At 51.9% G+C, this 12,083-nt stretch overlaps 4 protein-coding genes across 4 annotated transcripts; 1 reads left to right on the top strand and 3 right to left on the bottom strand.

The window, feature by feature from the left end:
• Window positions 1-1,260: 1,260 nt before the first annotated feature.
• N7462_005480 (uncharacterized protein) lies at window positions 1,261-1,827 on the top strand (the record flags this gene model as incomplete). Its single annotated transcript, XM_057077198.1, has 1 exon — window positions 1,261-1,827. The coding sequence occupies one exon, from the start codon at window positions 1,261-1,263 to the stop codon at window positions 1,825-1,827; it is 567 nt and encodes a 188-aa protein (XP_056932778.1).
• A 574-nt stretch (window positions 1,828-2,401) lies between these two features.
• N7462_005479 (putative zinc metalloproteinase) lies at window positions 2,402-3,415 on the bottom strand (the record flags this gene model as incomplete). Its single annotated transcript, XM_057077197.1, has 1 exon — window positions 2,402-3,415. One exon carries the CDS (start codon window positions 3,413-3,415, stop codon window positions 2,402-2,404), a length of 1,014 nt encoding a protein of 337 aa, XP_056932777.1.
• An 834-nt stretch (window positions 3,416-4,249) lies between these two features.
• On the bottom strand, window positions 4,250-5,315 carry N7462_005478 (putative mannosylphosphate transferase (Mnn4); the record flags this gene model as incomplete). The annotated part of the gene is made up of 3 exons (XM_057077196.1): window positions 4,250-4,343; window positions 4,413-4,843; window positions 4,938-5,315. The coding sequence occupies 3 exons, from the start codon at window positions 5,313-5,315 to the stop codon at window positions 4,250-4,252; spliced, it is 903 nt and encodes a 300-aa protein (XP_056932776.1).
• Window positions 5,316-7,990: 2,675 nt separating this feature from the next.
• hsp88 (Hsp70 chaperone Hsp88) lies at window positions 7,991-10,547 on the bottom strand (the record flags this gene model as incomplete). Its single annotated transcript, XM_057077195.1, has 5 exons — window positions 7,991-8,302; window positions 8,372-8,674; window positions 8,747-10,175; window positions 10,300-10,331; window positions 10,473-10,547. The coding sequence occupies 5 exons, from the start codon at window positions 10,545-10,547 to the stop codon at window positions 7,991-7,993; spliced, it is 2,151 nt and encodes a 716-aa protein (XP_056932775.1).
• Between the last annotated feature and the right edge of the window lie 1,536 nt (window positions 10,548-12,083).

Raw genomic sequence — 12,083 nt, 5'->3', positions numbered from 1 at the left:
GTTAAAAGAATCCAGAACATGGGGTGACGAAACGCACCAATGCCAAGGAATGCCGGTCCGCTATTCAGCACACCATCTTGGAAGCCCGCGTAAAAACAATACCAGATAAGCTGGCTCCTATAATTCAGAAAAGGGTTAGGTCAACCAGAAAGCTTTTATTTCACTTATTTCAGTGGTATTCTATAGGCCGGTGTTTCTGAGTTGGTGCTTTCTGTGATCAATAGACCTGTACCTGATTTACAGCCATGCTCGCTACCGTGAAGGAACAACAAGAAGACAAGAAAACAAACTCAGGGACCGGTGGAGATAGAGAGGGGAGGAGCAGACGGCGTTCAGTGGCCATGTGTCACTTCTCGTGTGGGTGGATCCGATGTTTGCCTAGTGGATGTCAAAATCCATCTCAACGATATTGTTGGATTTCAGAGATTCTCCAATTGAGGCTCCGGCATCGTGTCGCCAACACAAACACACGGGAAGGGGCCATAAGCGGAGCGCAATAGCCCTCCTAATACGAGGTTGGCGGCGGAATCGACGGTTAAAATTGGAAAAAAACGGCGATCTTTGGTCTCTTTTCGAGCTAGTCCCGTGTTTCCAAACCCTACCCAGGAATCAGCCTCGTGTTTAAAGTGCATGGGGCATGTCGATCGATATTACTCCCGCGCTAGGCCCGCTCTCGACGATGCGCATATTAGCTTCTTCTCAACAGACCTAACAATACAGTAACTCTGTCTTTGTTCTGAATCCCATTCAAGGCAAATTGTTGGGTAGTTTAACATTGAACAATTAAACCTCTTCGGTAGCAAATAAATCTTGGTTAGGCGGTCCCTCTTAATGGTATAACGTGGTATTTATATTGTCCTGAATGATACGTCTCAAAGCCAATGAATTATTCCAAGTATAAGCCACCTGTCAAAGCTATAGGATAAGTTTTTTATTTGCCTGAACAGGACTAGACTTTGCAATTAGAGTAATACTGGCTCTCGAACCCTTCCTGATCCAAATTCGTATTCGACGCCATTGGATCCACCGATCGATGAGCTGGTCAACTCGCCACATCGTATTTTCTTTTACTTTTTAGTGGTCTTGGCATAGAAGAGGATTTGAGCCTTGCAGAGTACTTTATTTCCCCGTTGTCAACAATTGAGGCTGATTTCTGCTTTTCTCTTTCTCTCTTTTTTCTTCGTTTGCAGCGCCGTTCTTTCCTTCATATTTCTTTATTGCAGTAGTGTCTAAATCCATACTACTTAAGCCTCGCCCATCATGAGCCAATATAACACGCCATCTCGACCTGGCATCTCCAAGTGGTGGTGCATCGGCTTCTTCATCGCCGCCGTCGTATTTTTCATCATCGGCGGCGCCCTCGTCGGCACCTATTTCTCTTCCGGTTACTCTACCTGCAGCACCTACAGCTCCTTCAGCTCCTACTATTATGACTACTCCTGCTTCGATGGAAACGATGGCGAGTTCTACGGCGGCATCGCCATGATTGTCATCGGCGGCGTCTGCAAGCTCGTCGCCTGGATCCTCCTGATCGTCTTCTGCGTCCAGCGCCGCCGCTTCAACCAAACCAACATCACCTACGTCAATGCGCCTATGGCCGCGCCCCAGCCCGTAGCCCAGCAGGGCTACGTCGCCCCTCAACCAACCTATCCTCCCGTTGACCCGACAGCCCAGTTCCCGCGCTCCCCGGCCAGCCCGGCCCCCTACCCGGCCAGCGTGAGCACGCCTCCCCCCAAGGAGGCCACTGCCACGGCATTCCGCTACTGCGGCCAGTGCGGGACGGCCATGTCGTCTCGTTTCTGCCCGCAGTGCGGCTTCGGACAGTAAACTGCCGGCTGCGCGGGGTGAGGGCGTAGTTGGAATATGCTTATTGGGAGAGCGTTGACGTCTCGGCTGAATTAACCTCAACCCACTCGACTCTATGTCAGTGCCACACGTGATCAGCCACAGCAAGATATAAGATACCCTGGGGAATTGTTGCGAGGTCGAAAAGAGACAATCGTTTGTGCATTTAGTTTTCTTTTTAATATTTTCTGGGCTGTTGCTGTCTTAGTATGTCTGGCAACAGCCGAATGCTATGGGCAATGGGCGAAGCGCAGACGCTACCTCATGTCATGACGCGCTGTTTGATATTGCTACTGCTACCTTATACATCTTTATATGTATTTTTCGACGTCAAAGAATAATCAAAGACCGACTTAAAAAAAAGCTTTGGATATTGGTTCTATAACTCTTCTACTCTCGAATTTCCTACATCAATAGCAAAACAAGTGTGATACAATTCACCTATAGATTAAATCAAAATTACCATCAGGGTATCAGTTCCAGAACAAGATATATACAAAATCAACCATAAAAAACCACCAGAACAACATTAATCATGTACCACTTCCTTTTATAATTATGCCTTGTCCGGCTTCTCCTGTCTCTCCTTCCGCATCCTCTCCTCTGCCGCGCGCGCCAGAATCTCTCTCCGCGACAACGAAGACCCCGCATTGCCTCCCTCCCCAAGCCCTCCGAGCACAAACTCCCCACCTGTCCAGCCCTCCTCGTCAATTACCTCCTCTCCACTCTGCACGCGTTCCCAGTCGCCTGGGTTATAGAATTCTTGGGTGCTAAGTCGGTGCCCACCCGCCGTCCAATCGGCCCGCTCGACCTCGCGCTCAATTTGCGCCGTCAGGTCCCAGAAGTCACGGTCGTGGTCACCGAACACGCAGTGCGCCAGCTCGTGGCACAGCGTCTTCCGGATTGTCCGATAGTCGCGGTACCCGTCGTATGCGTCTGTCCGCAGTCGCAGCTCAATCACCTCGCCCTTGTTGCGGTTCAGCCCAAGCGTGCGTGACTCGGACGTCGTGTGCTCGGCCGGGTTCATTTCTGTCAGCAGAGGCACGGAGAACTTGTGCGCGGCCATGGCGGCACGGATGCCTGGGTCGTCGCGGAGACGTTTGAGGAATGCGAGAGAGCGCTCCGGGCGCGGGAGATAGGGAAGCGGCAGGAGTCTGTGGAACGTATAGCTGGTCGTGGAGGAGGAGAGGGTGTGGACACCGCTGCTGCGGGGGGTGGGCTTTGTGGCAGCACGGCGGGCGGAGGCCAGGGCGGCCGCGCGCGCTTCTTCTCGGCGGTTGGTGGCGGAGGCTTGTTCGTGGAGGTCGGCGATGGCTTGAGCGGCGGTGCCGAGAAGGGTGATTTTGAATTTCGGTGAGTCGAGAGGAAGGATGGTGGAGAGCAGCGTTGGAGAGAAGGGCGCCTTTTGCATGCCGGGCTTAGGTGCTATCAAGAGCTTCTGGTTTGCGACGGGAATATTGAGCTCGCTTTCTATTGCTGCGGAGAGGTCTTGTAGAGTGGCCGAGGTGGGGAGTTGAAAGCTATGCGGAGTCCCATGGTGATGTACAGTCAAGTCGATGGAGGACTCCATGGCAGCTTCTGAGTATGCACAGATGAAGACAGGCGCCAGATGCAAGAAAAGAGAGCGTGGGACGTGACAGATCGGGGTGAAATAGAGGAAGGGAAGAAGAGAGAAACCGGCTGAGCTCGAAATATATTCCCAAATAGGCAGGCGCTGAGGCAAATTCGAGGGCCTTCTACGGTGATAGCTTTGTCAGCGCGGAGATAAGAGATCTTACTGCCTGAGGCGAAAATGACCTGGTGACACAGCTTCAACTCGGGTGACAGCGGGAGAAAAATCGTTCCTGATTATGCATGCTGCCGAGGTGGGCGCACGCAAAATTCAACATCGACTATCTCTGAATTATAGTTTTCACAACTGGTTGGTGTGCGAGGTATAACTCATGCCGCGAACTCCGCTACTGCTTCCTCCAGAGACAATCTAATGTCAATCTTGCGCGCTGAGAAATGAAGTTCGTATACGCGAGCAAAACGGTGGTATAATTCGCATAGAACATCCTATGTGTTGATCCAGTCACAAAATCTGGAAATATTTTCCTGTTCACATCCAAAGTGACGCCATGGAGCAAAAATAAACCCGGGTAGATATACCATATTCCCCCAAACGCCTCAGTTCAAATGAAATATATGCAGGGCCCAAAGGAAAAGAAATGAACAGTGAATGGGCCAAATGTACCTAACCGGGCTTGTCGACAATGCAAAATATACAATATGTTAAAAACCGTTGATGTCCAAAGAGAGCCGAGAAAGAAGTCGGCGGGGTAGTCGGGTAAAAAGAATACAAAAAGTCCGTTTTTGGGCGTGGCAGGAATCATGGGGGATTTAGAGAGTAAAGGACCCATGATCATTCGTATTGCCTCTCATCCGGCTTTTTGAGAGTCAAGGCGGCGATGGTCTTGTCCGAGACCCATTCTGCAAGCCCGGGAAACCAGGTATGGCTGAAGCAGTCCAAGTCAGTTTACACTTCACTCGAGTACTGCGGACAGACGTTTCGGGAGCAAACTTACTTGTGGAAGTTCATGGCGGTCAAGGCCTTTTCGGTGTACTCTTCAATGAGTATTAAATCATACTGGAAGGGCACCTTGGCTGGTGCACCCTCGAAGGTGGTTCGGCGCAATGGGTAGATATCCTTGAGCCGATACTTATGGAAGTTCTTGCATTGCCATATATCCGGGTGGGTATCGCGCTCAAGCTGGCTGAGGCCGGTGATGTCAATGTAGAGGCCAGTGGTAGTATCGATGAAACGCGCATCGATGATGTTGTGGCCCTGGCCGCGCTCTCGCTGGCGTGACCATGGGTTGATATCCAATAGATACTCGCGCTTGACTTTGCTGTCAGGCGACATGTACTCGACAATGGTCTGGTTGAAGTGGTCTCCGAGGTAGGCGAGAGTCGAATCTGGGACCTGAGTATCCATATCCCAATCCCACGGGAGAATCTAGATTCCAAAAACAATCGACTATGATTAGTTCGGAACTCTCTATTTGCTAGTTGGCCGCAGGGGACAAAGGTATGGGAGCTTGCAATCATACCTTTCCATTCCACCACCACCCCAACAGTGTCCCGTGCGCAATCCATGTCTCAAGGTCGTTCTCGTCGAAGAAGTTCAAATAGGCGCGGATCATGTGGGTGAGTGTGTCGGCGCGTTCCGAGTCGCTCACGGGAGTGGTGAAGAAGCGCACATCATAGTGACCCAAGATATCATCACGGCCGGGCTCATGGAAGTATTTATACTCAGCCGATGCATTGAGTCCATATTTCAGCCAGAGTGGGTCCTTGAGAGTTTTGTCGATCCACTTGACGCTCCGTGTCTCGCTCTGGCTCTCTTGATCGTCGAGCGAATTCGGCAGAGCGGTGGTCACCGCGGACCAGAGTGCAGGGATGACCGCTAGAAGGGCTAACCACTGCATCTCCGGCCAAAAGGAACGGCGATATAGGCGATAGCCGGGATTTAGAAAATGGTGATCTTTGGGCGCAAGAAGGGGTCGAGTCGCATGCTGGAGCTCTGGCGTATGGCGAAGAGGGTGGTATAATCAGTTGCGAGGGAAAAAGGAATTCCAGGGTCCGGAGGGCGGGATATCGGTCTCGCTCATCGACGTATGATGCGGCTTTGACGTGTGCCGGTTGCGAGTGGCAGTTTCGTATATACAACAGGGAGGTAAATGGCCGTGGTGGAGAGGGTTTCCCGAAGAGATGAAATTGGTTGATGAAGTGGGAGTCGAAGAGGTTATGATCCCTCGCGAGGAGACGAGAGAAAAAAAAGGGAGTAAGGTGAGTGATCAGACTCCGCAAGACCCAAGAACCATCCGTCTTCTCATCCGACCAATCCGGAGATCAGATGGACCATGAACAGACAATGTGCCTCCCGTTCTAGTGGCTTGTCCGAGCGGGGCGGATTGAACCGGATGGAGCTCCACCAAACCGACCTAGCAATCGGTTGGCAACCGGTTGAGAATCAAGGAGAATCAGATAGAGGGATCCACCGGAGGGAGAAGGGGGAAGGGGAGAGAGAAACGAAGAGGGGAGAGAACCGGATGAAAGGTTCTATTATGACGGCTAGTAGCGGGCTATTTCACTATTTCTATAAATTCTACTATTGCCTCGAGCGAAGAGGGGGTGTGCAGGGTTTAGGCTGAGCAGGAGGTGTGATGCAACAAGAGAGTGGCTCCCACGGCCCTGCAGGACCCGGAGAGGAAGCGAATACGATGATCCGGGGGGTTGCACGAGAGGGCTTCCGCTAGGGGTTTAGGGGCAGAGGGGGGATATTATAGGGATTATAGGGTATGGGAATCTAGGATTATAGAGCCCCTCGTGAGACGAGTGAAACGTGGACGGTCGAGGGGACTCGAGAGGACCCGGGGGATGACCGGTCATTCTGAGTATATCAACCCAGAATTCACATAGCAACCAAGTTATGCCCTGGTCGTGGGCAATTAGGATTTGAACAACTCGCGTGCCCGCTTTCCTGCTCGGTCAGCGGCTCCACCGGGAATCCCGGTAGCCTAGCATGCCGCACCCCCTTCTCCTCGTGGAGGTTGAGTCGGTGAATAGAGATAGCTGGCATAGAAAGACACAATAGACCCAATGGTACCGGCAGAGCCGATAGAGAAGCCCGAAATGATTCTTTGGGGTCCCTGAGAGGAGTATATTTGAAGAGAATCAGCCCCCATGCACAAAGCATAAACGAAGTGTCCGAGCGAAAGCGAGTGATTCTTCTTGGCGGCCCTTGGCAAGGGCCGCCCCCCTTAACGCAGGCCCCCTAAGCCCCCTAAGCCCCCAAGCCCTTAAGCCCCTAAGCCCTCGAGTCCCTCAAGTCCCTCGTCCCCAACAACTTACACCTGCAACACGCGACTTCCGGGCTATCCGAGCACACGACTCTTTTCCCTAATGAGCCACTTCGTAACCCTCTTGAATAAGACGGCAGACTCTACCGTCGATACGACTCTACCGTCGATACAATGCGTCAGGGCGAATAACAATCACCCCAAATTTCAATCTATCGCTAAACACCGTAATGGAGAAAAACTTTCGGCCAACAACGAATTCGTCCGAGCTTGGCACCTACAAGTGATGAATCAAGGAATCATGATCGAGGGTTTCCCCCGGTCCTCTGGCGCTTCCCTTGGTTGGCCTTGGCGTGTCCCTCGTTTACGACCCCATCGCGCCCATTACATCAGCCCCGTGCATAACGGGTATTTGATACAGGTTCCCCGAAATTCTATGCCCGATCTCCCCCGCGAAACAGGATTAGAAAGCCTGTATAGATTGGAATTTACAGTCCCGTACAAAGAAGTGCAATCTACTCCACACTTCAAGGATCCAATTTCCCCCCATAAACCTGGTTCCGTAGCACCAAACGCTGTTCCCCAATTGTACCAATTCTACCTCAACCGCTAGATCCAGATCATACTACTACTTTGTGTAGGGACACCAGTTGCTGCGAAGCCGGTGAGAAACCACGAACCGATACACGCCTGTCAAGCTCGCCGAGTTTCCAGCCTTAAAAGGTCTCTCAGCCCTGCACTTGCAGATCACAACCCGGCACCACCGGTTCAGCGATGATCTCCGCCACCGGATCGTAAAGCCAAATTTCATTCTGGGTGGGATCATCGCGACGCACGGCGACCGATGGGGCGAAGATTGGTATACAGTCACAGAAGGAATACTACATCTACGTATCGTCCCTTGTAGCACGGAATACAATCAACCCTATGTTTAACTTTTGACAATCCTACAGGGGCGTCTATTTTTATCCTTCTACATCTATCAACCCCGCATTCAATTTTCAGTTTTTATGATGAGCGGCTTTTGTATGAAGGAAATTCATCTATTGCATCGGAAAGGCATCGATCTACATCATAAACGGTGTGCCATTAAAAAACAGGGAAAAAAAAGAGATCCATCATCCCGCGCTCGGGCAAATGGAATCATGTCTAGGTCCGTGAAAACATCTCTTGAAGCCTTTTCGTCATCATGCACGGGGGAGGTCGCCTGCCCTTCGCAGCGAACGGCAATATGGCACGCATGGAATCCTCCCCCGGGTCCAAAATCACAGGGAAGCACCCGGTAGACCGTTTGAGCGGATCTACTGCTTCTCCTCACCCTCCGGGGCGGCCTCGCCCTCGGCGGGAGCGTCCGCCATTTCGGCATCGCCCTCGGCGGCCTTCTTAGCGTCCTCCTCAGCCTTCTTAGCCTCCTCCTCGGCCTTCTTCTTGGCCTCAAGCTCGGCACGCTTCTTGGCAGCGGCCTCCTCCTCGGCCTTGCGGACGGCCTCGCGCTCGGCCTCGACCTTCTCCTTGTAGCGCTGGATGATGGGGCCGGCGATGAAGCGGATGTCATCCATCTTGGCGACGTAGATAGACTTGGTGGTGTCCTCGCCGTCCTCGTACAGCCAGTCCTGGGAAATCAGAAGTTAGCAACGTGATTCTTCTTTGTGGGAATGGGGTTGCAATATTGCGTCGCTTACCTCGGTATCGGTCAGCTTGGCGCGGAGCTTGTCCTTCTCCTCCTCGCTGGCGAACTCGGAGTAGACGCCGTCGATCTTGTCACGGAGCTCGTAGATGGAGGCCTCAAGCTCGTTCTTCTTCTCATCAGTCTCGGCAACAAGCTTATCCTCCATGTACATGGAGTTCTCGCGCTCGGTCCAGGCCTCCTTGGTGGTCTGGTCGACGCCGCCAGTGCCAGAGGCAATGGGCAGGTCACCCTTGCGGACCTGCTTCTTGACCTTGCGAGTCTTCTTGGGCTGCTCGTCACCATTGGTGTCCATAGCCTGCATGAAGAGGTTAGTTGCAACGAATACAGAAGAGAAAAAAAAAGATAATAATCAAGTGTGGGAGCTTACATCACCATCCTTCTGCTCACCCTCCTCGGGGACGGGCTCCTCAACCTCCATATCCTCAACATAATAGCCGGACTCAACGTTCAGGATACCGTGCAAGTTCAAGCGGGCCTTAAGCTTGCAGATCATGAAGTCATCATTGGCATCGGCCTTGACACCCTTGACGGAGAAGCGGCCAATCCAAGGGTTGACCTTGCCGGGCAGCTGTTCAGCCTTGGAATAGCGGGCCTCCAGGTCGAAGGGTTGCTTGCGGTAAAAGGTGAGGATCTTGGTTGAGGGCATGACACCACCACGGCTAAAGACAGTGAGGCTGGTATCCTCATCGGGAATGTCGGGGGACTGCTCCCAGGTGAAGTCGATGGGGTAGTTAACGATATCGTGGATGGCGAAGTCACGGACACGGAAGACAGGGGAGAGAGTGGCGCAGCAGAACGCACAACCACGGGCAATAGCCTCATCCTGGTTGAGAGTGAAGGAAAGGTTCTTGCCGAAGTACTTGCTGATGGTTTCCTTGATAGCGGGAACGCGGGTACAGCCGCCAACCATCTCGATGTGATCAATGTCTTCGATCTTCAGCTTAGCCTCAGAGAGGGCCTGCTCGAGAGGAACAGTCAGGCGGTCCAGCAGGGGCTTGACCATCTCCTCCAGCTCCTCACGCTTAACCATGGCGCGCACATCGGTGTCCTCCATCAGCGACTCGATGCTCATAGGGGCCTGGGGGTTGGCCGACAGGACCTTCTTGAGCTTCTCGGCAGCAGCAAGGGTACGGGACCAAGCCTTGCCGTGGGTTCGGATGTCAATCTTGAACTTCTCCTTAAACTCATCGGCAAAGCGCTCAGTGAGGGCCTGGTCGAAGTTACGACCACCGAAGTGACGGTCGTAGGCGGTGGCCTTGACGTTCAGCTCACCCTTGTGGAACTCGACAACGGTGGCGGTGTAGTCGCTGTAACCAATGTCGATGAACACAACTCGGCGAGGCTTCTCCTCGGGGCCGGGAAGGTCAGTCTTGGTGATACCGTAACCCAGAGCGGTGGCGGTAGTGTCGTTGACGAGACGGAGAACATTGAGACCGGCAATCTCACCGGCATCGATCATGGCGCGGCGCTGAACATCGGTGAACCAGGCGGGCACACTGATGGTGACATCGGAGACAGGCAGCTTGAGCTCCTTGGAGGCGATGTCCTTGATCTTGGTGAGGTACATGGCGACCAGCTGAGTCGCAGAGAACTTCTCCTTCTTACCCAGGTAGTTCACCTCAACACCGGCCTGACCATTGACGTCACAGATGGTGGCCGTGTTGAACTGCTGTTCAATCGCGACATCGGGGTCGTTGAAAGAGCGGCCGATGAGGCGCTTTAGGGAACTGATGGTATTCTTCAGGTTCGAAGTCTCTTGTGTCTTGGCGGCCTCGCCGATGTGTCTGCTGCGAGCGCTGAAACCAACCAGGGACCTAGAAAGTAACAAATTTTTTTTCTCTGGTCAGCCTTCAAAATCTGATTGGAAAACGGGGTTGGGCAGCGGCGGCTTGAGGGGAAAAGGAATGACGCATCACTTACGGGGTTGCGCGGTTGGAAACTTCATTGGTGATCTGGAAAGATAAGACAAATCTCAGGTTAGCATTCCATCTGTTGCGATCCACCTTTCAGGACAGCGAGGGGGGCAGTCCGAGGGACGAGGGGACAGGGACGGAGTCTTCAGTGAGGCTGGGCTCCGCGGGGCAGGCACGCACAATGTCTATTCCCTTGTTCCGAGCAACACCGATCTTGGTGCTCTGCGCACCGAGATCAATACCGACAACAGACATTGTAGGCTGAGAATAAGAGGGTTATGTCGAGAGGGAAAAGGGCGGGTAGGAGAATGAGGAAGGGGAGTTCGTAGAAAGAAAAGAAGAGAAGGTTGGAGGGGAGAATTTGCACGCCACTCCACTATTATTATTATTGGCGGGGAACGATAACCAGCAACGTTCGGTCGATTTGGTTCGTTTTTGGACTTGAGGATGAGGAAAGTGAAAAAGGGTAAGGATCTAGTCACACTTAATTCTTACACGCCCGAAAATTTACGTGGCCGGCCTATATAGCGGTGCAATCTATTCCAACTGTGCGTGCGCCCATCGAACCTTCTGGCGGCTACTGGATCCTTAGTCGGCTCACCGCCTGACGAGAGAAGGCAGAAAAAATTCATCATCACCGCCTCCCAGTGGGGTATTATGTAACAGGGTCCACAAGGCATCATCAGAGGGCTTTGAGGGCATTATGGTTGGTTATTTGGTTGTCCAGTGGAATTTGCTTGCTGTGCTGTTCTTATATAGGTCACTGTACGTACTGGATTTTCCCCGACAGGTGGGGCTTTCCTATTCTGGTGACCGCCACTTTAATGAAAGCGCCCAGGTTCAGGCTCAGTGAGTGGTTTGCAGTCGGGGGCTCAGGCTCACTGAGCGAGTCAATAGGTCACGTGAGTGCTCACTGATCCTGATCGTTCGCTGACTCATCGCATTGGCTGTCCGGAGGTATCTATTCGGCACCCAAGCTACTTTCAGCCTATTGGAGTATAACAAAGTAGTATCAACCAGTCGATTAATTTTCCATGAGGTTCTTGATGGCCCTTCATTTCCATAGGGTCGGCATTTCATCATATCTCCTTCATTTTGTCTTCTTCGCACCCAAACCTTTTTTCTAGAATGTATAAGGTACACGCCAGGGTTGTTTAAACATCTCCAAAGTGTATTTGGCGGATCCGTTCCATCGCCAACTCTTCAGGCATTGGTTGCAGGAAGTTGTTAATCTCGTGAACCCAAAAAGAGTTTTTGTGGGTTGACTTGATAGGCAGAAGTATATTTCGATGGGTACCAGCCAGCAGTTTCCCAATCAATAATACCAACAATATCATTTCCACGTACAAGAATATTCAGGCTACTAAGGTCACTATGAGTAAACATCAAAGGCCAAGACTTGCTTTGTCCTTTAATAAGTTCCTGAATATCAGTGTTAAGCCTTGAATCAAATTCTATACCTATCCGTAAATACCGATGAAAGTCCTGGGTAGTGTCAAAGGGACCAAAGCGCAAGGAAGGGCCAGGAATACGACAGTCAAAAAGTGAGCCATCGTCAACAGAAGCAACCCTTGTGCCTTCTGGAGGCTGAAGGCACCGCATCTCGCAAATTTTTCTGCTAATTGCGAAAGAAGTTTCGCCTCTGAGTTCTCGCTTCGTTTTACCCAACCATTGCCAATTATATCTCCCTTGATCCTCTCCATCACAACATATGTCCATCCAGAACGAGTAAATGCACATATAACTTTTGGTACCGGGAGAGATGTATGTTGTGATATAAATCGCATTGTT

This window comes from Penicillium macrosclerotiorum, assembly GCF_028827735.1.
Source record: "Penicillium macrosclerotiorum strain IBT 26536 chromosome Unknown utg000006l_segment0_segment0, whole genome shotgun sequence".
Classification (NCBI taxonomy): Eukaryota; Fungi; Ascomycota; class Eurotiomycetes; order Eurotiales; family Aspergillaceae; genus Penicillium; species Penicillium macrosclerotiorum.
Note: the sequence above shows the minus strand (reverse complement) of the source record. Positions and strands in the feature narration are given on the sequence as shown.